A 23,171-nucleotide genomic window follows, 5' to 3' on the forward strand; every position below is an offset into this window, starting at 1 on the left:
TTCATCCGTGGACGTAGGTTAAAAGCCGAACCATGTAATTTCTGGTGTCCTCTATTATGCTTGTTCTTTATTTTTTCTTCCAATTTTATTTTAGTTGCATATCTACTTCACCCATCAATTTCCTAACAAATTCAAATGTTATAATTTATAAAGATCCCTAATTCCTTGAATATCAACTCCATGCAAACACTTTGTGACTCCAGCAACAATTGAAGCATGAGCCAGGACTCCACCACGGCCGTTGAAAGGGCTCCCGCTCCATGATCACCACTTTCAAAACTAATTTTGATATCGGCGTTTCTGTAGTCCTGTGATTCTGCGAATTGGAACTGAGTGTTTGGAGCCCATGTTTGAAATGCTCGAGCAACGGGATTTATGGCATCGCCTCGGGTTCCTGGAAGAAAGGCGTAAGTGAGACTGAACTTGGAAGCTGGCCACCTAGGGCTTCCTCTAAAAAATGAATAGTGAGATACTGTGTGAAAACGATTATGATGATTGTGGTGTTGCCTTTTCTTGCCGGAACGCATCCGAGTTGTGCCATTCACAGTATCTGCAACTCCGCATCGTGCGTTCTCATTTTCCCCACTGTACCAGCGTCCAAGACTTCAGTGGATTTTAAGTGGTAATTGAGCTGGTAATTTTTGATGGCAGACTCTAAAAGCTCATCAAAATCATCGTCGTTAGCATGTGTTTGATTGTTGGAATTGTCATAGTTCAAGTAACCAAACTTTCCCATGTACTTTTTGAGCTCGTAGATTCCTTTAACCTTGTCACCTTTTTGACAACTTTCAAGTGCTCGATGAACTTAAAGGATGATGATTCTTTTTCGCCGTCGTCGTTTGCTGAAACTGAGTAATGAGAGAGAACGGAAAGGAGAATGACAATTAGGAGACTAAATGAGAAGATAGGTAAAGCTTTAGATGCCATTGTTGGTGAAATAGGAGAGAAAGCTGTTGTTGTGTGCAGCGCAATGCTTTGATATGTCTCTGTTCATAGACTGGTTAGAAACTAAAGATAAAATATGGGAGTCAATTAATCTTTTGATACACGGCAGAAAGAATTATTTTACAGACTGCATTACCCATTATAGAAGGCACAATGGGATTTTTTTTCAAAGTCTATGTTTTCTATATCAAAGAAACTTCTTGTCCATGTACATCTTCCTCTTAGAACATATAGAAAGATGAACGGGCCCAAATTCCACATGATACGAAGACTAAGACTGAATCAAATTTAAAGAAAGAATAACATGGCGGCCATGCTAGCTACTTGGAAGAATAAGTATATAGCAATGATCATGGTTTCACCTACAGTTCACTCCGTTGCTGATCTTTGGAATTTGGCCGTTGTGGCACATTTGATGATATCCAGCCTTTCTATCAGTATTCACCAACTCAACGTTGCTTGTGCTACTAATATTTTACACTCAGTCACATTTGTCCTCGATATATGCGTTATGTTTGGTAAAGATAGAGGATATTATGAATACTCTTGGGGTCTTGGATGGGTGCTTCTAAGTTGTCTGAGCCAGGAATAAATGGCAGTAGTGTGAAAAATTATCCGAATCCAGGAATAGGCTTCTAAGTTGTCTCACCTTATAAGTTTCCCATTGTTGTTCTCAGTTTTTAAGAAAATAATTTTGATTCAGGGTTCAAGTAAGTTGCTTACATTTTCTTATGGCTTGTTGCCTCCGGTGACATTTATATGAAACAGTCATCATTGCACATATTCTGCAGACTGCAGCTCTTTAAGCATAAATTGCTTCATTTATTGGTTTGCAAAGACCAAAAAGAATCCCAATGAAAAAGAAAATATAGGGTACACATACTGCTTCCATGAGTTAACCAAAAATCCCAACAAAGTTACAAAACTCACATTCCCCACTTGAATAATCTAATGCAACCTAGAACAAAATCAATTACCAGCTCAACATTTCCAGAGCAAGTATTCAAGCAAAATAACAAGCATATGTCTCAACCACGCTCTTGTCCAAATGAAAATAATGTTCTATAATCTATGAGTTCCTATAAATTTCAGAGGATACCATTACTTAAATAATGGCCTAATGCATGCAACTGGATTGATCAATAATATAGGCAATTGTAGTTGAATAGAAAAAATGAAAGTGACCGAAAACAGAGAAAAATATTTAAATACGACAACAATGGCTGAGAAGCAGGTTTCAGGGCATAAAAATTGAAAAGCTGCTTGCTCAACAACAATCCTTTATTGACAATCAAGCTATCAATGTCCATGCCAGTTGAAAGCCTGTAACAACAAACCCGTGGGGTCGTCAGGTGGCATGAAATCATTCTCATTCAATTCTAGACTGCTCCTACGATGTTTACTCAAAGATTCACTGGTTTCCAGTTAATGGAAAATTTGATCAAATAAAAAGCAAATTTAAACAAAATCCTCAAAACAAACACAGACTATAATATAAGCAGCACCGCTCTTCACAAAATAATCCCTTCAGAATTTGGTTTCATTTCAGACACGTATGATGTATTATTTTCAGATGTATTATTTTCAGATGACACAATAATCAACAGCTTAGTATCATAATCAAATTGAAGGGATTGATTTAATAAGGCACCAATTCCACAATCTCAATAAAAATGGCATCACAACACAATGTTTACTCTTACAAATGGAAACAAATTAACAAAATGGCAATGCATTATCTCAATTTAATTACACAAAATCAACCTCCTCATTCTACATTAACAACATCATAAAAGAATAAACTAAACTAAAACGCTTAATTCATTAGTCTAAACAACCAATAGATCTGATAATTTACCTCATTCATGAGAACCATAACCATTGCCATTAATACTAACTTCTACTTTCGGCTTTGCCATATTATCCTCTTCTTTAATCTCATCCTCATCAGAATCCAAAGTGAAATTACTCACAATCTCGATTGGCAGCATTTCAGCTCCAAGAGGCTTATACTGCAAAAAGTCACCACGAACCCTGTTTCCTTTAGCCACCATTGAGTACAACCCCACAGAAAAAACCACAAGCAGTGCAAGATGGAGATTAAACTGAAGCGTTGCAATAGCTCTTGCCCTGTGATATTCTGGATGTCCCTTACACCTAATAGTATAATTCCCTCTACTCTTTTCATGTAAAGCACAGCCATGAGTCATGAAACCAGTGAAAAAAGACAAACCCATTTGCAAAAACCACAACCCTTGCAAAATCAACCCCATGCCACGAACAAGTGTAGCATAATTCGATCTTGATTTCGATGGCTCCAATGCAAGAACCGTCGAAGCCACACATATTAAAATCGGCACAAGCAAAAGATCAAAATATCTATTCTCAATCCCACTTGTATCTTTCTTCTGCAGATAAAACAGGAAAAATTCCTCCACAAATCCAAAGAGAGCAATCAAATCAAGAACCACTTTTGGCAAAGAGAATGAATTCTTCACATTCATAAACAACCCGAGAACTGAATAGAGAAAAAACAGAGAGGCAATAGGAAGAACTTGTAACTGAAGAACAGAACCGACTTTATCGTTCAAACCAACCGCCTTGAACACAGAAACTAGAGAGTTCAATATAACCAATAATGAAAGAACCAAAACAAACCCAAAACTCAAGGAAGAAGAAGACTTGTTTTTGCTTCCTTTGGCTGTAGACGCAGGTGATGCTTCTGTGAGAGGTGAAGATGGGTCTGAAATTTGGTCTTGCGTTGACTTTGATGAACAAATTAATTCCCAGATACCGATCAGAATGAAGCCACCGCCAGCTGTGATGAAACTGAGGAGGCCCATTTTTTATTGGTTTTTTTTTTTTCTGCTAAAGGAGGCAAATTTGATTATGGGGATATTAGTTTCGAGATGGGTTGTGAGGAAACAATGTTTCTGTTCTTGGTATTGTTGTTTTTTGTGATTACATTGCAAATCGTCATGTTCCAAAGGTCAAAGATTGAAGTTCTTTTTTTTTTTTTTTTTGGCCCTTTTCCAAGACTTTTCTTGGTATTGTACGATTGTTTTGATTCTGATCGCAGGGACAAAATTGTTGTTTACTGTTACTGTAACTCGGTGACGGCACATGCTACGCAAATCTTTTTATTTTCATAAATGAGGATAAAGTTTCTACATTTGATTATGTAAGTCTACAACAAATTGCCAACTAACACGAGGACCGTAGGATTTTTTGAACTTATTTTTGTCTATTTTAACATCCAAAAACTAATTAGTATGAGATTAGAATTTTTACTTTTTTTTTTTATTTTTCTATTCAGGTTAATAATTTCTTATTAGTTCATTGATTTATTTTAATTGGATTAATATTGTACTTATTTTCATACCCTAAAAGTTAATCAAGTTGAAATAATTTTTTTAAATTTATTTATAAACTTTTGAGAATGAAGTCTCCAGCGCTTTGCCAATTTGCCATGTTACAATTTTACTAGGCATGTAGCACAACGTTGCGAGGTATTTAATAATTCCAATTAGGATTATTGACCCATTTGATAAAAAAAAAGTAAAAAAAAAATAATTTCATGAAATTAGGACTTGAACGTTATTATCTCTCTTTGTGGGCTTTTTATTTTTCTTAGAAGGAAATATGATCTCATCTTGCAAATTATTTATCCTTTATCTAATCTTATTAGGGATGGATACAAATATTTTAGTTTTTTGTTTCCACTGAATTATAAGATTAGATCATGAATCTCGACTTGGCATGGTATTATTGACCAAAGAATTACATTGCAAAATTGTTGACCAAAAGTTGCCAATTAGGCACATTAATTTTGACTACTTAAAGAAATGTTGAAGTTGAACTGACCATTTTAAGGCACGCAAAGAAACATACGCAAAATCCTTAAATTAATATCGGGCACGATAAAATTTTATTGTAATAAAGTTTCTTAATAGCCCTTCATAGGATTATCATACGGAACATAAAAAGTCAACATATAGATTATAGTCCTAAAAGTACAGCTATATTCTGGTCAAAATCATGGTAACCCAGAAGTAAAATAATACCAGAATCCACATCAGTAAATCACTTCCTTTTCCATGCGTATTACTCTAAGGTTGATTTTCTTTTAAATATATGTCCACCAAATTTTTAATTCGCTATCATAAAATTGATAAAAAAATTCATATATTTGTAATGTCTTATGATATTGTTCAACAAATGGAATGATAATATGTTTTTTAAATTTGTCATGTTTCACGTAATTGTAATAAGGGAAATTATTCACCGTCCACTTTTTTTTTTATTTTTTTAAAAATACACAATTTTTTTTTTTTACTGAAATTCACTTGAAGTTACATTTTTTTTCACTCGTCCACTTTCGTTTGGAGACCGTTAAGAAAACTAACGGAATATTGTGTAAATGACTTTTTTACCTTCAAATATAAAACATAAATTATCCACCGACCATATTTTTTTGTATTGTTTCAAAAATACACAATTCTTAAATTTTTTTTACTGAACTCCACTTGAAGTTATATTGTTTTACACTTATCCACCATTGTGTCGTTGTGAAATGACAATTTTATCCTTATGATGTCAGTAAATTTTAACGATGTTATAACGAGAGTGGACCAATGAAAAAAATGTTAATTTCAAGTGGAGGGCTACCAAAAAAAAAAAAATTTATGTATTTTTTAAAAACGGTGAAAAAACGGGTGGATGATGGATAATTTCCGTTGTAATAATAATTCGGCTCATGTACTAGCTAAGTTAGTTCCTTCAAATTCTAATTCTATTGTTTGCCTAAAAGATTTTTCCGCATAACAATTTGTGTTATTTGATTATAATGAAGTTATTGGTTTTAGGGGGAAAAAATGTTATATTAACAGAAAAAAAAAAAAGATTTATACCAGAAGCTGGATTTTCCATGTGAATCTGATAAGATTATAAAGCTACCAACTACCAAGCTAAAGTGATAACAAGAAGTTCAAAGTCCATCATGTGGTGCCGCCAAATCCAGATTCTGCTGCAACCCATTGTACCAATCCTACCAGCAAATTCGTTCTCTTAGGTCGTACTTCTCTTTGTCCAAAAGACCAAAACTCAGAACTTCAGACTCAAAGTACAACCGTTTATAGCATATGAAAGCCTGCTTCTGCTGTTATTGATTGCAGACAATCAGACCTCTGCTTTGAACACGACGTTGTCTTATCCTTTTCAGCCATGGGGGGAGCCGTGAAATTGAAACCAACCGATTGCTTCGCAGTAGAGCATTTAATCATAGACATGGTATAATAACATCTAGGTCTCTACTCTTTATGATTTTAAAGTAAATATACACTCTGTCTATTTATATCAAATAAGCCACTAACGAACTCTATTTAAATTTCAATGATACTACATAGTATGTCCCATAACAAATGATATGAAACATGTCATTAATTCTTATATGTTAAAGTATTGGTTAACCGCTTTACTAGAGGCGAGACCAGGAATGTTATGTACACTAGGCTAAATTATTATTTTTTTTAAATTAGAAAATTTATCTCAAATACAAATAAATATTTAAAAAATTTAAAGTAATTCAAGTATCATTAGACACTATTTAAAAAAATTACGATACTTCACAATCTTAAATTTCTTATCTTCACAACTTTGTTAGAAAGAGAAAAAGAAATTTCTTAAATAAGATGGAGTAGAGAAGAAGAATTTTAGAAAAAATAATGTCACAGTATGTTTTTAAAAATTTAAAATAATATTGGATAGCAGTTTTATAACTACAATGGTAATTTTATGAAATTGAAATAGTGGCAATTTTGTAAATAGAACTAAAATTTTTTCTTAAAATTTGTTTATGCTAAAACAAATAATTTGTTTTATTATTCATGATGATTATAATAATTTTATAACACATATCATTAAATAATATTTATTTAGATGGTATAATACTATAACATATCATAATTTAAGCTCAATATTATAACGTATTTTAGATGACTTTATGAAATTACTAAATACCAAGGTGATGTATCGCTATATTCTAAGATGACTTTTCAATACGGTCATTGAGGATCCATTTGATATAAATGTAAAAAACTATTTCATTATTTGAGAAACATAAGAAATTAGGGATCCCGATATCAGTATTACTCCTTATTGATACCCACAAGCTTGTCTATAAATAGAGTTCGAGAGACAGTACTTTGCCGTTCATCTGCAACTTCTCATTGACTTGCAATCAGTAAAAGAAATAGAAACAAAAACATGAATAACAAAAGCCTGGTTCATTTTTTACAAGTTTTGTCTTTGGTCTTGTTTTTTGTTGTGGGCACTCAAGATTCTGTTGAGGGTCGCTTGATATCAACAATCTCAAAAAAACCTCACCCAAATGATGCAGCTGCTTATGCTCGTTGGTTGGTCTCTCAGAATTATTGGGGGGTCTTAAAGTATAATCTCTTTACTTTTTAACATTTATACCCTCAATTAGCCCATGCTAGTAGTATATTCTTTTATGTAGTGTTATTGCAAGTTCAGTATTTGTTACTTCTGCACTGATAGTGTTGAGCGGAGATCTCAATAGAAGGTTATGTTGAATTATTCAATTTGAGTTATGCTATTGTTGAATCCGTATTAATCTGATGAGCCTTAGCTGTATTGAATTGTCTTGTTTTTATGGCCTCACTGTAGACCTTATGGATTGATATTTAGAGTCGATATAAGAAATTTTGTGGGAATGGTTCCTGAATGTGTTTGTTTCTTTGGATTTTTCATCTTTTGTAATGAATATTGTAACATCAAAGTGTAGTGACCGTTTTTGTTGCTATTGTTGTTGATCGTATTGCTGAGAGCTTGTAATTAAATATGTTGAGAAGCTGAGATAAGCTTTCTTTGTTGTTTTGAATTTGCAGTACGATTTCAAGTGACTTGGGAGGAGCACCATTCGGGTAATTTATTTATCTTAATTTTTCGGTAAAAATCATCATATTCATTCTTTTTTCCAATCTGTATATATTCTGACTGTTAACATTAGAACTAGTTAAGATACTAATCTCTTGTATTTTGTATTTACTTGGCAAGTATGGGAATGCTGCGGCTTATTATAAGAGAACTCATTGGTGGATGAAAACTGTTTCTTTGCAATTTCAACCTTTCTAAAAAATTATCTATTTGCCGTGCAGGAATGTTGTTTCATTCAGTGATGGACTGCCTAATGAGGGTAGTGGTGTCCCGTACTTCTATTTGACAACTCTTGATCCAACTGCAAGGAATGCATTAAGGGACAAGAGGTCTTCGCTAGCAATTAGTGAGTACCCTCTTGGAACTTGTGGTGAAAGAGACCCTGAGAACCCCGCTTGTGCCAAAATTACACTCACTGGAAAGGTGCGCTGCAAGCTGAAATGAATCATTTTTTGTTTAAATATTGGCCTCACAATTTGTTGGTTATTTATGTCTTCTGTAAGATCAGTTTGCATTTTTAAAATTGATCTGTGTCTGTACAGTTCAATTATGTTGCCCCTTTTACTTATTTACCAATTACACCAATATAAGAGAAAGGAAGATTAGACTGGCATCTGCCTTAGCCTGAAGAAGAAAAAAAGGAATAATATTCATTTTCTTATTTCATTTCATGTACATGTTTTTACAGGCCTTTTTTATTTTGACTAATTCATCCTGTTGTTTTTTAGTTGGTGCTTGTTGATGTAAGTACTAAAGAAGCAGAATTTGCTGAACATGCCCTGTTCACAAAGCACCCTGAGATGATGGGTAATTACATATAAACTTTTGTATTAGTAGCACAGAACCTGCTGTCCATCCCTTCTTTTGGTAACCATATATTTATTTGTTCTCTACTTGCTTCGTTGACAGACTGGCCTGAGGATCACAACTTCCAGATCTTCAAATTGGAGATTGAAGATATATTTTTGATTAATTGGTTTGGTGGGCGTAAACCTCTCACGGTGGATCAGTACCTACACACGAAAATGTGAGTAACAAAAATCAGTTATAGCACGTCCGCATTAGTGGTGACATGGAAGAAAACCTGTGAAAATAAATAAACAAGACTTTTGTACCACAAATTATCAGTTGGAAACGAATACATTTTACCCTTTTTTCTGTCAAGTGATAATTATATTTTCTTTGCTGATGCATTGTGTTTTCTACAACATGGGGTCTCTTTCATCTGCAGGAACAAATTTGCCTTCATTCTTTCAAAATTCATCTGATGTCTCTGCCTCTTACATGATCATGTTGGATGCAAATGCAAACTATGTACGTGTACGATCTGTAAATAAATTCAAATCAATTGTGTATATCACATTGATGTTGTGTCATATATGTTTAATATGCTCCAGCGTATGCTCAAGAAACAGTCGGAGAAATAAATTGTTGTTTCTTATTAAAAGGATTGTTATTGTTGATATTGTGTATCTCACTCCGAACTCTTGACTATGTACATAATCAAATGCTCTTAAACATCAATTGTTTGGAGTTTATGCAGTCTTTTCTTTGTAAATGAAAAAGCTATTTATGCTCATATTCGGCCAAGAATGATAATTTACCTTTTCTAGGGATGGAAATGCAGTTACAAGAGTTCTCATAATAGGATGCCCTTCAGATTAACTTTAAATTATGCAATGAAGATATATTTGAAGGCCGCAGAATTGCTGGGTTTCCAGAATATTATGATTTGTGCATGCACACTAATGCTGTATAGCCAGTATTCAGTAGACCGTATATCTTGCGTAACTCAGTTTGCAAATGTTTGATCTTACTTCAGCTGTTCTGATTTCAAAATTTATTCACAAAACAGGGCAAGAAACAACTGTTCATGCTTGATTAAAAGCCAATGATCCCATTAGACTTGAAAATGATTCACATTCTCCATTTCTTGAATGTACTTGCTTATACGAACCCAATTCTGAACTGGACTGAACATTCAAGTTGCATTGAAATAGAGCTATCTAAATAGATTTAAAGAGATTTTTTTTTTATAAGAAATATGTTCAGCATTATCTTCCCAAGTTTCTGCTAGTAATGTAGGATTATATTGGTAATATTGAAAAATAATTGTGAAAGCAAAATTCAACACGTGTGAATCACGTGACACAAAGATAGCTATATAAAGGGCCTTTAACGTTCATCATCATCCAAAAGAAGTAACTGAAGCCTGCACCGAAGTGTTCTCCTCTTCAACCCCTACACTAATCTCACCCATGAAATGTTGCTTTCTCACTACTACCACAACCCAATACTCTTACCAAAGACACTAACAAATTCTTCATCTCCATTCTTCACTTTCCACAAAACCCTATCCCTGCAAAACCCTGAAAAGCCCTCCATTTTCGTCATCAGTTGCTCCAAAACACAAAACCCACTAACTCAATCCGAAACCCGCGTTCAAAATGACACCACATCGGCAATTCAACGTATAGCTGACAAGCTCCGGAGTCTAGGCATTGTTGAACAAACAACAAGCAAAGACGACACCCTGAACCCAGAACCCGAAACTCGAGCAACCGATAACGCGGGGGAGATATTTATCCCCCTTCCCCATAGGATTCCGAAGTATCGAGTGGGCCACACTATTGATGACAGCTGGAGCACCCCCGAGAACCCAGTACCGGTGCCGGGTACAGGGGCTGCTATTGTTAGGTACAATCAGTTGAATAAAGAGGTGGGAAGACAGAAATGGTTGGCGAAGAATTCGAAGATGAATGAGAAGGAGAAAGAGGTGCCTACATTGGCTGAGTTGAAATTGTCAGGAAAAGAGTTGAGGAGGCTGAGGACTCTTGGGATTGGATTGAGGAAGAAGCTGAAAATTGGGAAAGCGGGAATCACGGAGGGGATTGTGAATGGAATACATGAGAGGTGGAGGCACGCCGAGGTCGTGAAGATTGTGTGTGAGGATTTGTGTAGGTTAAATATGAAGAGGACCCATGATTCGTTGGAGGTATAATCTTTGCAACTTCTTAAAAATAATTTGATAGCCTAATCTGGACTAATTGATTTATAAATATTTGAAGGGTTTTGAATTTGATGAGCTAGAAATAGTTGGATTATGTAACTAAAGTGGAATGATCTGGAGGGAAAATGTCATAAATAATGCTGATGTGTTATAGTAATAGTAGAAGTTGAAATTTTTAGTGAAATTATATTATTTTTTTAATTTTGAAGTTGCTTTAGGATGCTTATGTTTCATATAACCAATGAATTAACCTAAACAAATTGAGGATGTTTAATTCCTGCCAAATTTTGATTTTTTTTTTCAATATTACTTTGGCTGATTTGATTTTGCATTAAACTCTCTATCTTTCCCGCACACTTGTATATTTCAATATATGTCCTTAATTCCAGTTGAAATACCTGATTGGATGTTGCTTCATATTCTCATGATTTTGCATTAAACTCTGTATCTTTCCCATGCACTTGTATACCTCAATGTCTGTCCTTAATTCCAACTGAAATACCTTATTGGATGTTGTTTCAGATTCTCTTATGGTGCTTTGAACAAATTCTCAATTTGCTTTTTGTTAAGTACATTGTGTTAAGTTGCTTGAAATAGAATCCTCTTATATATGTGCACTCATTGAAATATCATGTTTGGCATGTGGTTGTTCCAAGTTCCCAAAATATTGCACTCTGATGTTACTTTTATTTCTAACACTTACACAGAGAAAAACTGGAGGTTTGGTTGTTTGGAGATCTGGAAGTAAAATAATATTGTACAGAGGAGCCGATTATAAGTATCCATACTTCTTGGCTGATGAAAGTTCAACTGATGGTGCTTCCTCTGATGATTTACCTAATCAACTTGTGGATGATGAAGGTCTTGATGAAACAAAGACTCACTCTTCTGGTGCGGATAGTGCAAAACCTTCCGGACAAAGTCCAACCAACAAAAAAGTTCAACAAACCTTGATACACAGTGTGGGTTCTCCAGATAAACTAAGATATCAGCTTCCTGGCGAAGCAGAACTTGTTGAAGAAGCTGACCGTTTGTTGGATGGACTGGGGCCTCGATTTACTGATTGGTGGGGATATGACCCACAGCCTGTTGATGCTGATCTACTGCCTGCCACAGTTCCCGGATACAGGAGACCTTTCCGTCTTCTTCCCTATGGTGTGCAGCCGAAATTGACAAATGATGAAATGACCACATTAAGGAGACTTGGCCGACCCTTACCCTGCCACTTTGCATTGGGTGAGTTGAATTATGTTTCTGCGTTATTTTGTGATTCTTTTAACCTCTATTTCACCTGCTTTCCTCTGCATAACAGGTAGAAATAGAAATCTTCAGGGATTGGCAGCTGCTATTGTTAAGCTCTGGGAAAAATGTGAGATTGCCAAGATTGCTGTTAAGAGAGGTGCCCAAAACACTAACAGTGAGATGATGGCTCAAGAGTTAAAAGTTAGTGTTGATCTGGCAATTTATGTTTTCCTTTCTTACCTTTAACTGTTAAAAATTTCTGGCTGTTAAAATCCTGTCAAGATATCGTGATTTATTGTAGAAATCCACCCCTTTTATTTTGAACTTTTAATCATAGCCTAGGATGCTAAGATTGTGCTTTTTTTTATCACGTGTATGATTAGGCAGGAGGTAATCGTGATGTTAGAATGTTACGAGGAATTACAATATTTTTGCTTTGCAGTATAAAGATAGTGTTAGATGTTGTAACTTGCACATTCTTCTGCATTATACCTGGGTGGCAATGATATATCTTAGTCTTCAATTTAACTTGTGCAGAGAACAACCATCAAAGCCTATTCATTTCTTTTCTATAGATTAATTTCGGGTCTGGGATAACTCTTGCATCATCAATTTTCTACCTTCTTTGGGTTTAATTTTTTATTAGTACATGATGTCTTAAACAAGCATGTTTGTTAGCTCATTGTAGTACTTAACTGTTGATTTCCTTTATTAAATTATAATAAGATATCTTCACAGAAAGTATTAATCACAAATACTTTATTACAGAGGCTGACTGGAGGAACACTGCTTTCCCGGGATAGGGAATTTATTGTCTTTTATAGGGGAAAGGATTTCCTACCACCCGCTGCTTCCTCTGCAATAGAAGAACGCAGAAAGCATGAATTCAGCACATCAAATGACTCTAAAGAAGAGCCTGAACTTGGGAATAGACATGATAATTCTGGTGATAATACTCAAGATGAATTTGGTTGTACCAATGACCAGACAAGCACTATGCATTCTGAACAAAAAGAACGAAGGTCCGCCGAGGTGGCTATTAGAAGGACCAGCATCAGGTTGTCTAGGGTATGACTCCAAAATTAGTTGCTATGGGTCACTTGAATAGTTGTGGCAGTATTAATTGTATTACACATGGCTATATATATGTATTTTAAAACTTTACAGGCATTAGAAAAGAAAGCTGAGGCTGAGAAACTTTTAGCTGAGCTGGAGGAGGAGAGGCCGGAGCAATATGAAGTAGATAAAGAAGGTATAACTGAAGAAGAGAGATATATGCTAAGGAAAGTTGGCTTGAGAATGAAGGCTTTCCTACTAATGGGTGAGTCATTGCATCTAGCTTGAGATCTTTGAAGCTGAAAGAGCTGGTTCACTAGCTTTCATTCTTTGTAATATAGGAATAAAACGAATTTTGAAGACTAACACACATATATCATATCAAAGGCATGGCTTCTGTAAAAGTGGGCAATGATGACCAATGTTTCTTTTGTGCTCAGGTAGACGGGGGGTATTTGATGGAACAGTTGAAAACATGCATCTTCACTGGAAACATAGGGAACTTGTGAAGATAATATCTAAGCAGAGAAAGATTGAAGCTGCTCTTCAAGAAGCACGGACCTTAGAGGTAGAAAGTGGTGGTATTTTAGTAGCTGTTGAGAGGGTGAATAAGGGTTATGCAATTATTTTGTATCGGGGTAAGAATTATGAAAGGCCTGCATGTTTGAGGCCTAAGACACTCTTGACTAAAAGAGAAGCAATGAAGCGCTCTTTGGAAGCTCAACGTCGCCAGGTAAATTGAAAAACTAGCATGGGCATGCACAAGTTCATACACCCTGTGGGACAATTTGTTTCTTGACCCTAATTCAAAGCAAGAAAACAGATAAAGAGAAAATATCCACAATTCTCATATTCCGGGAACTTTTGTTTAGTTTCGCATTTTTTCCCTTTTTTAAGGTGGTTAACTCAACAATATTTACTCAACTTATTCACTTTTGCACTTCATGATGCAGTCTTTGAAACTACATGTTCTGGAACTTACCAGAAACATAGAGAAACTGAAACTTCAGCTGGTGAGCTTTTTATTTTTTTTATTTTTTATTGTTTCGAATTGGATTTGCAAGTTCATGGTTATATTAAACAACCAAATTGAGTTAACTATTGCAGTGCTGCCTTGACCCAGGTTAAAGACAAGGAAGCAAACAGTTTGGAAACAATTGATGAATCCATATTGCCATTGGTGGGCAGCATCATATTTTTGATGATTTGGTTCCTTTTCGCGGAAGTAGATCTATGACTTGAGGAATCACAGAGTGTTTGTAATTATGTAGGTCAAAGAGGAAATTGGTGATATGCAACCAGCCGAATGTATGAGATCAGATACTTCTCATGAAGTGAATGTACAGGTAGGGCATATGTGGTTAGACTTCATAAAGTGAGCATGTGCATAATAAATTAGTTCTAATTATTTTGATTTTTTCTATTGAACATGGATGCATATTATAATGAGGAAATCTTCAAATATACCTGAAATTGTGTTTGGCATATTTTTTAAGGCTAGAGGAGAATGTGGAGCTGATTTAACTTCCACAGAATCAAATGATACTGGGGATGCTACAATAGATGGTCCACCAGCCATTCAACAGGATAAGCAGACTGAATCCTTGACACATAATGGTATTAGCTTTAATGAAATTGAATCCGAGTCATCACTTAAATCTGTAAGCAAAGAATCCCAGTTAAATATGATTGCGGATTTCTTTGCTGAAGGTGTGGCTAGTGGCACTCCATCTTGCCCTGATAATTCTATGGTAATATCTGGAACTCCTTCCCTGTTTGTTTCATGTGTATATTCTTGGTTTTCTGATCTCACCTCTCTTTGGACTTCAGCAAGAAGTGATGGAATATAATACTATTGTTGATGCGGAGCAGTGTTCATCTGATAATGAGCCAAGAGAGTCCTCAATTGAATCAGCTAAAAGTAGATCATCTGAAAATGAGCCAATAGAGCAATGTTTTGAATTAGCTAAAGGTAGATCAGGATTATCAACTCCAATTGGGACAGGGAATGTATGGAATGAGAATAATTCCAGAGCCATACAACTTTCCAACAGAGACAGGCTTCTCTTGCGAAAACAAGCTCTAAGAATGAAGAAGCGCCCGGTGCTTGCAGTAGGTGATTTCAATTTTCTCTTTCATACTTCCTGTTTACACCTCTTGCCTGTATTGTAGCATTGGCTTTTCCTGATTTGTTTCCTGGCAATTGATTGTAGTCCTGGGAACTTATCATTTCTAATATGTCTGGTACTATAACTTACTAGGGAGGAGCAACATTGTCACTGGAGTTGCAAAAGCAATTAAAGCACACTTTGAGAAGTATCCTCTTGCTATAGTGAATGTCAAAGGCAGAGCCAAAGGGACGTCCGTCCAGGAAGTGGTTGCAAAGCTGGAGGTCTGCATGCCTAAATACAACTTTGTTTTCCCTCCATAAAGACCTTAAGAGTAACACGAAATTATTTCCCGTTGATGATTACTCATGCAGGAAGCGACTGGTGCAGTTCTAGTCTCTCAAGAGCCTAGTAAAGTCATTCTGTACAGGGGCTGGGGTGCAGAAGATGAATCTAGCCCCAGGGGTAGGCAGAATTCGAGAGCCAAACTATCAATTGTCCGAGATGTTCGTCCTTGGCCAGCTGTGTCCAGGGAGCTACTTGCAGCAATCAAACTTGAATGCGGGTTGCAAGGACAACAAGAGCAGGAAGCTCCTTCATAGGCAAAATAGGAGCTTGTGCCAAAGGTATTGCTGCAATCATCTACATTGTGGTTACTAGTTATTTTGCTAATTGTTTGATTAGAGTGAAAATCTTTCGATCAATTTTATTGTGCATGAAAGTTTTTTGAATATATATGGTTCAGGGTCATGACTGATACCAAATTCATTGCATATGGCAACTTTCAGCATGATGGTCATAAGGGTGTGGTGACCATGCCTAACATATTCTTCAAAACACACAACTACGGTTCATCGTAGGGGCTTGGTGCAATCTCTGAAACTTGCTCTGCTTGCTCTTCGGTTGTGCTTCTATCAAAGAACAAGCTGGGGCGGGTGACATTAATTTATGGATTATGTTTTTAAGTACAAGAAAAAGGAAAATCCTGGGGACTGCTTTCCCTCGTCTTTGTTTAACCTAAGCGCTGGCTAGGTTCCTTTTGTACCAAAAAAAAAAAAAAAGAAGAAGAAAAAGAAAAAGGAAAATCCTAACATGTACATGTGAGAACATCGACTTATTTTGGGAATTTCTGCAATGGCCCATAATCATCAGTAGATCTGATAAGGGTATGTTGAATTTACAGTTAGTTTCAGCCGAAAATCTTCTACCTTTGTAGCATCCAAGGTCTGTACATACATACATTCAAAAGACATAATTGAGAGGCTTCAAATACTTCCATCAAGAAACTTGTACTTAAGTTTTTACATATATAATTTACTCCATCCACTTGACATCACTTGGATTAACTTATTGGTTGGTTTGGTTGGACATCTACTCCGAGCTAGGGACAAAGGAAAGTTAAATAATGACTCGCCCTTGGATTTGCCATGATGAATTCTTTGACCGACAACAGCTGCTTTGCTATAAATAGGCCGGGTAAAAGTGGGTGACCAACAATTTCCCCTATTAAATTTCGTAGTTTCTTGAAGGGGCTTCTCAATCATGTATTGTTATTATTCACTGTAGTTCGTACCAGAGAGAATAAAGCTCATTGACCGTGGGACCGGATTCCCTCGTGTGATTCGGCACTGAATGAGGGAGAAATTTTGCTTGAAATGATGCGATGAGCGGATAGGGATTCTTGAAGTAATTACCATGTGATTCATCATAAAAATGCAACGTGAAGTCATGAATCAGTGTAATATTTTTTTATTAATTTATTCATTTTTATAGTTAAAAATCTACAAAACCCTCTTACATCAATGTTTTGCTACTACCTACTTAAATTCTATTAAAATAATCAATTATTTTCCTTTTTTTTTATCTGCTTTTCCAATTACTTATATCAGGTAAATGATTTTAAGTTAACTTACATAATCTATATGTCAAAAGAAAAAAAAAAAACAAAAGGTTAACATAATCTATCATAATTAAAACAGAAAAATAACTCTATGATTAAGCATCCTCGAACCGAGCTGAATCAAAATTTTCTGCACGCGCTCTCAGATGTAGCAGGTGAAGCAAAGCATGCACGTGCACTCTTTTCAAACATATACAATTACATTATTAAACTAATTAAAAAAAAAAAAAAGACTCTAGTCTAGGGCTTTCATCTTTCAACTTGAACTCTTTCTCTTTCCATTCTCTCTTGATGTCAGAAAAGAATGAAAGAGACAGATAAGGGCACAAAAAGCCCTGAAATGAATCATCACACATCACCTAACCTTTCTTTCTTTCTTTCTTTGAAGCACAAACCCTACCAACAGCTAGCAATGATGTTGTCTTCATCTCTTTCTCTCACCACCACCGACACCAACACCGCTACCACTACCACTACCACGCCTTCTTCTTCTCCATTGCCATCATTGTTCCCACGAACCCCGAAGTCTCGTCCTCATCATTATCATCACTTGAGCAACAAAAAGGAGCAAAAAAGATCAGAAACATTATTCAATTCAACCAACATGTACACACGCATATATATGTACCAGACTCAACCCCTTTTACATGTCTGTACGTATGAGCTTTGTTATTGGTTTTGAGTGAAGGGTTTACTAGCTAGCTCAGAAAGACTTTCAAAAGTCACTTTTTCATTTGGGGAATCAAGCATCTTGGTCCGATGAAGGTTTAATTTGCTAGATCAAGCAAATCTTAGTTTTTGCTTGTTCAAGTATTTTAGATCTACCAGCAGCTTGTTGCGACTTAATTAGTCTAAGGTTTACTCTTCTTGTTTTAATTACTTTTAGGCTTTAGCTAAGAAGGAATCTTGTTATAATAAGATTTAATGTTCTGTAACTTTTGTTTCTTTATGAAGAGAACTTATGAATGTTCGATAATTTTCTATCGACAACTTTATGTTGTTTAATTTTGCACTTTCATTTTGAGTGGTTTGTGTGTGGAGAAATTAATGGATCAAATTAGATTTTCTTGAGAAACATATACAAATATACTTGAAGTTGCTTTGTATACCTTCAATCACATATTTCAGTGCTTATTTTCACTGAATATTTTCGGAAAATACATAGCTCTTCCCCATCAAATGCAACTATATATATATATATTATCACTCAGTTTTATTTTTTCTTTATTAGTTTGTCATTAAATGGGTACTCTCGCAAGCTATTGCCTTCTCGAAAGCCATGGATATATATTTGTTGGACGATCAAGAGGTTTGTGATTTCCTTGCTTGGGTTTCTCTTTCTCGTATAATTAATTTCTTCAATTTTTTTTTTCTCTCCATTCTCGAGCATTTTAGCCTACGGAGTATAGAGTTTATCATATAAAGATTGACCCAATGTTTTGTTTGCTAAGTTAATTAATTGTGAGGAATTTTTCACCTTTACAAATTAATGACCCCTTGTTGCATGAAATTTATAGAGTTCAGTTTCTATATCAATTGATCGAGAAGCACATAAGCTTTCTTGAATTGATGTTTCTATCGACTGCTGCTGCCGATTACAAATTGATGATGGCTTTCACAGGATTGATTATCTCTCAAGGACAGCCTGCTGCTGCATGTAAGCATGAACAATGTATTCCACGAACGGCCAGTCTAAGCCATAATATATAAGTGGCTTCATTTTGTAACCTTCTTGTACACTCTTTTCCAAATTAAAGAGAGTTCCAACTTCAACGTTTTCCTAATTAAATTTCTATAGCTTCTTACGGAACCAATTGAATTCAAATACAAATTAAGTTAAGAAGAGCTCAAATGAAGAAAAATGTCCCTGTACATCAATTATTGCTTTTATGTTGAGCAATGAATTTAATGTTGCAAATCTCCCGCCACGTATATATAATCAACACAAATTTATTGTGTCCTCTAGATATATAGTACAAAGTTTTCCACATTTGAAAATCTTGTTTTTCCACTAATGGAGTAGAAATTTCTTATGATCACATGTGTAAATAAATTTCCTTACGTGCCGTGTTTCGATTACACATGCTTTGACTCTAAGCAAGCAGCCGTCGGCTGGCCTTGAAATTAAAGGCTAAGTTGGGATTTTATTAGTAGGTTCAAAAGTGATTTAAAAAAAAAAAAAAGAATAATGCAGCATTACTCCTAACTAAAAGTTAATTTTAATATTTGATAAATTTTTTTAGAAATTATTTTTGTAAAATCACTCTATCATACATCAAATTTTGAAAAGTTTGGAAAAGTAATTTTTTAAAAATTTTTGAAAATTAATTTTACAATTATTATAATTTTATATATATTTTTATATATATATCATAAAAATTCAAAATTATTTCTTATTCAATTAGGAAATAAAATTAAGAAATTTAAAGTGATTAGTATCATCACTAATAATGATGAAATAGCAAAATAAAATTAATAAAATAATAATATTTATTTAGTTATCAATTATTTTATATATAATAAAAATAATATCATATATATATATTTATTTATATTTATGAATGTGTAAATAAATTTATGTCTATTTCAATTTTTTTTTATATTTTACAACAATTTAATAGTAAGATTATTGCTTTTAAAATTTATAATACTTTTGAAAATAATTTTTATTAAATATTTAACTGATTCTCTTTATATTAATTATTTTTACAGCACAACTAACAATAATCATCTTAAAAAAAGAAAAAAAAAAAAAGAGAGAGTTAAAACTGACTATAATCTTGCATTCGTTCAGTAGGTTGAAAATTGCATGACAAGCGAGCTACTTATGGATGTTCGCAAATCGCAATCGCAATTTTTATGTTTTGCACGCATTTGAGAAAATATGAAAAGTGGGGGACTTTTCACATGAAAATTCTTATCAAGATGATAAAAAAAAATTAATTAATTAATAAAAAGAAAAACCCGTCAATGAAATTGCACCAGAGAGAGAGAGAGAGAGAGAGAATATTATGGACAGAGATGGTCCGAGGACCACAATTAAGGTCTGGTTTTTGTTCAAAAGAGATTTGAAAAAAAAAACAGGAATTGATGAATTATTGATTTACGTTGATTTTGTCGCTTTTCTGAAAGAATGCATGGAAAGGATAATCAATCTTTGTCTAAGATCTTGTATGAAACGTTAAGGACCAACTAAGTTCGGCACAACAAGAAACAACTTTGGACTCTTAAAGCTTCAAAGTGATAAAAACATTGATGACATTGGAAATTTGAAATATTCAGATTTGATTTTAAATGACATGCTTTAATCGAATAACAATTAATGAAGGTACCATTTCTTGATAAATTGTTAAATAAATTGGATATGTGAATATCTGTCGGTAGCTTAACAAGGCGTGAACAGAGAATGACACTCTGAATTGCAACCACTATGTATAACATCATACCGCAAGCTAGTTTGATCCCATTGACTCCTGTTAATGTTGAAATAATAGCCCTTTTATATCGATATCTCTTATTCAAATAAATTGGGTAAAAAGTAAGAGATAATGTGCATCATATTAATTAGTACTATCTTGATTTCAACATTCTTTCGAAAGCATAGCTTTATGCCACTCTCATCACATATACATTATTATATTTACTTCCTTTTTTATTAGTGTTGGGTGTAATGAATGATCCCTCTCCCTCTCTTTCTCTCCTCTGACATGATGAGAGAGAGAGAGAGAGAGGAGCACAGAAACCCTAGAATGCATTTTCTATTTTTTCATCATCTCTCTCTCTCTCGTTTCTTTCAACTTTCAACGCCAGCAGAATTAAACCCATCATCAACAATCATGTTCTCTTACCATTATTCTCTCCATCATCATCATTGCTCCCACTTCATTCCCACACAACTCAAAACGCCATCATTAAGAAAGAGATTATTGGAAAAGCAAATTAGCCCTCGTAATGTCTTTCATGTGTGTGAGATGGCGTTATCTTAATCAATCTAGCTCTTGGTTTCTAGTGAAGGGCTGTGTTTTCCTTTCAAGTTTCAACACTTTGAAGTCTTTGACTTTTGGGGAATCAAGCGTCTTGGTCCGATCATTTAATTTGCTACATCAAGCAAGTTTAGGTTTCTCAGCCGGTTTAATTTCTTTGTTCTGTTAGCCTATATGAATGTTTAGATCTTGTTACCTTGTGATATGAGGGTTTATAATTTTTTTTTTTTTTTTGTTTCCATTTGGTCTTTGAGTATGAGATTATGATATTATGCTTTCAAGATAAGGAAAAAAAAAAAAAATGATTTTGTAATTTCTGTTAGAAGATCTCTCTCTTGCTATTATAATTTTATTTTCCTTTCTGTCTTCTCAAGCTGAGTGTGTTGAAGTTGTTATGTTAAGCAGATCTACTATGTTTGCTGAAGGCATGCAGTGGAGCTCCAATTAGGGTTTGTGGCTCTTGCTTCCGATTTGACAAATTTATGGTCTCGTAATCCATTATAAATCGAAATTCATGATATCATCAGAGATTTATAAAACACGCATATAATATGAAATCTCAACTGTGTTCTAAAACATATATTACATAGCATATTATTTCTTGCTCATAAGGTTGTTACTTAATTACTGTGTGCATAAAAAACAGGCATCACATGAGCAAGGCTTATATGAAATTACTACTATTAAATACTCTACATATTTCATCATATACTTCCTATGATCACATCGCTAGTATATTAATTGGTTTGTAACTTGTACTTATCTTCTTCTTCTTCTTCTTCTTCTTCTTCTTCTTCTTCTTCCAAGTGTGATATAGGTAATTAAACATCAGGTGCATATATACAATAGATTATTAAGAAACAATAATATAACTTAAAACATTCATCCAATATTGAATGAACTAGCTCAAAGACTGGTATGTTGAATCTCTTAGTTATGCTTGGCAGGGCTTGAAAATTGATATCAGAACATGAGATAAGTCATGCAAAAACTGGGTTTCATTCATGCACGTGTAAACATACGGTGACACACAAGCTTAAAATTTAGGGTCTCAGTAGGGCCCTGAACAAATGTATGTTTCCAATTCCTATGCTTGTGTTTCTTTTTGGAAGGGACTACAAATTAATTATGCATTTGTAATTTCATTGTGATCGTTAAAGCTTCATCAATTATACCTCACATTTATGTCAAAATAACATTCTTTTCAGCGCTTCCAACATTTTTGAATTCAAGTTCTGTTTTGTGATTTATGAGGATTAATTAAGATCCTAACTTCTCCTCACTAAAAATTCATATGTTGATTGGTAATTAATAAATTAAAAATAAAAAATAAATTTTATCCATATACTATTACTACATAACATATGACAATAGATCGTTAAAAGTTTATAAGTGTTCAGATTAAGAGAGAATCTTAATTCAATTTATGATAGGTAAGGGAGTATGTATTATTTTAGACACGGGTTATTATGACATTATAAATCATTTAAAATATTGTCCCAACTATATTCTATGTGGGAAGTTTTTACACTTCATATTTCAAGTTTTGTATACTTCATTGCAAAAATTATTTGCCTCATAATCTGTTTCATTTAATAATTTCGAACACATTTGGAATCTCCAAAAGATCCATGAAATGAGAGAAAGTTTGTAAAAGTATTTGACACCGATCAATGTGAAACTTTAAATTCATATTTTTAGAAAATGCAGGCGCCTATACTAGATAATGATTCTCAATGTAATGAGATATATCTGTAACTAATTCTATCAATTGTTGCACTATAAAATATAATTTAATTATTTTATTTTTAAGTTTTTTGTTTTCAAATATTGCATGAATACAAATCAATCTTCTTCCTAATTCTTGACGCGAGAACAAACCGAAAGTTCGAATTGAATAATGATGTATGTTCAATAACTATTACATTAGTACAATATTTATAAGAAATTAAAAAAAAAATGTCTTATAG

General features: G+C 34.2%; 3 protein-coding genes and 1 pseudogene across 8 annotated transcripts; 2 read left to right on the plus strand and 2 right to left on the minus strand.

Moving 5' to 3' along the window:
- Positions 1-138: 138 nt before the first annotated feature.
- On the minus strand, positions 139-927 carry LOC18038515 (annotated as a pseudogene).
- Positions 826-4,065, minus strand: LOC112095425. Of its 2 annotated transcripts, none has more exons than XM_024182351.1 (2): positions 2,804-4,065; positions 826-848 (listed from the first exon to the last, which is right to left on the minus strand). In XM_024182351.1, the coding sequence occupies exon 1, from the start codon at positions 3,786-3,788 to the stop codon at positions 2,805-2,807; it is 984 nt and encodes a 327-aa protein (XP_024038119.1). In that variant the 5' UTR covers positions 3,789-4,065; the 3' UTR covers positions 826-848; position 2,804. The 2 variants fall into 2 exon arrangements, with proteins under 2 accessions (XP_024038119.1, XP_024038118.1); XM_024182350.1 differs by lacking the exon at positions 826-848 and adding an exon at positions 1,822-2,268.
- A 3,073-nt stretch (positions 4,066-7,138) lies between these two features.
- On the plus strand, positions 7,139-9,426 carry LOC18038516 (protein CREG1). The gene is made up of 6 exons (XM_006430943.2): positions 7,139-7,391; positions 7,854-7,889; positions 8,124-8,325; positions 8,631-8,709; positions 8,812-8,929; positions 9,134-9,426. Exons 1-6 carry the CDS (start codon positions 7,210-7,212, stop codon positions 9,168-9,170), a joined length of 654 nt encoding a protein of 217 aa, XP_006431006.1. The 5' UTR covers positions 7,139-7,209; the 3' UTR covers positions 9,171-9,426.
- Positions 9,427-9,607: 181 nt separating this feature from the next.
- LOC18040093 (CRM-domain containing factor CFM2, chloroplastic) lies at positions 9,608-17,124 on the plus strand. 5 transcript variants are annotated; one of them, XM_024182349.1, is made up of 15 exons: positions 9,608-10,897; positions 11,620-12,148; positions 12,225-12,355; positions 12,923-13,222; positions 13,322-13,475; positions 13,651-13,943; positions 14,164-14,223; positions 14,334-14,390; positions 14,482-14,556; positions 14,707-14,827; positions 14,906-14,961; positions 15,041-15,326; positions 15,472-15,602; positions 15,693-15,944; positions 16,064-16,379. In XM_024182349.1, the coding sequence occupies exons 1-14, from the start codon at positions 10,166-10,168 to the stop codon at positions 15,918-15,920; spliced, it is 3,153 nt and encodes a 1,050-aa protein (XP_024038117.1). In that variant the 5' UTR covers positions 9,608-10,165; the 3' UTR covers positions 15,921-15,944; positions 16,064-16,379. The 5 variants fall into 5 exon arrangements, 4 of the variants coding, with proteins under 4 accessions (XP_024038117.1, XP_024038116.1, XP_024038114.1 ...); XM_024182348.1 differs by lacking the exon at positions 16,064-16,379 and adding an exon at positions 16,704-17,124 and having other exon boundaries at positions 14,707-14,961; XM_024182346.1 differs by having other exon boundaries at positions 14,707-14,961.
- The last annotated feature ends 6,047 nt before the right edge of the window (positions 17,125-23,171 follow it).

The sequence above is a fragment of the Citrus clementina genome, unplaced genomic scaffold, assembly GCF_000493195.1.
Source record: "Citrus clementina cultivar Clemenules unplaced genomic scaffold, Citrus_clementina_v1.0 scaffold_6, whole genome shotgun sequence".
Lineage (NCBI taxonomy): Eukaryota > Viridiplantae > Streptophyta > Magnoliopsida > Sapindales > Rutaceae > Citrus > Citrus x clementina.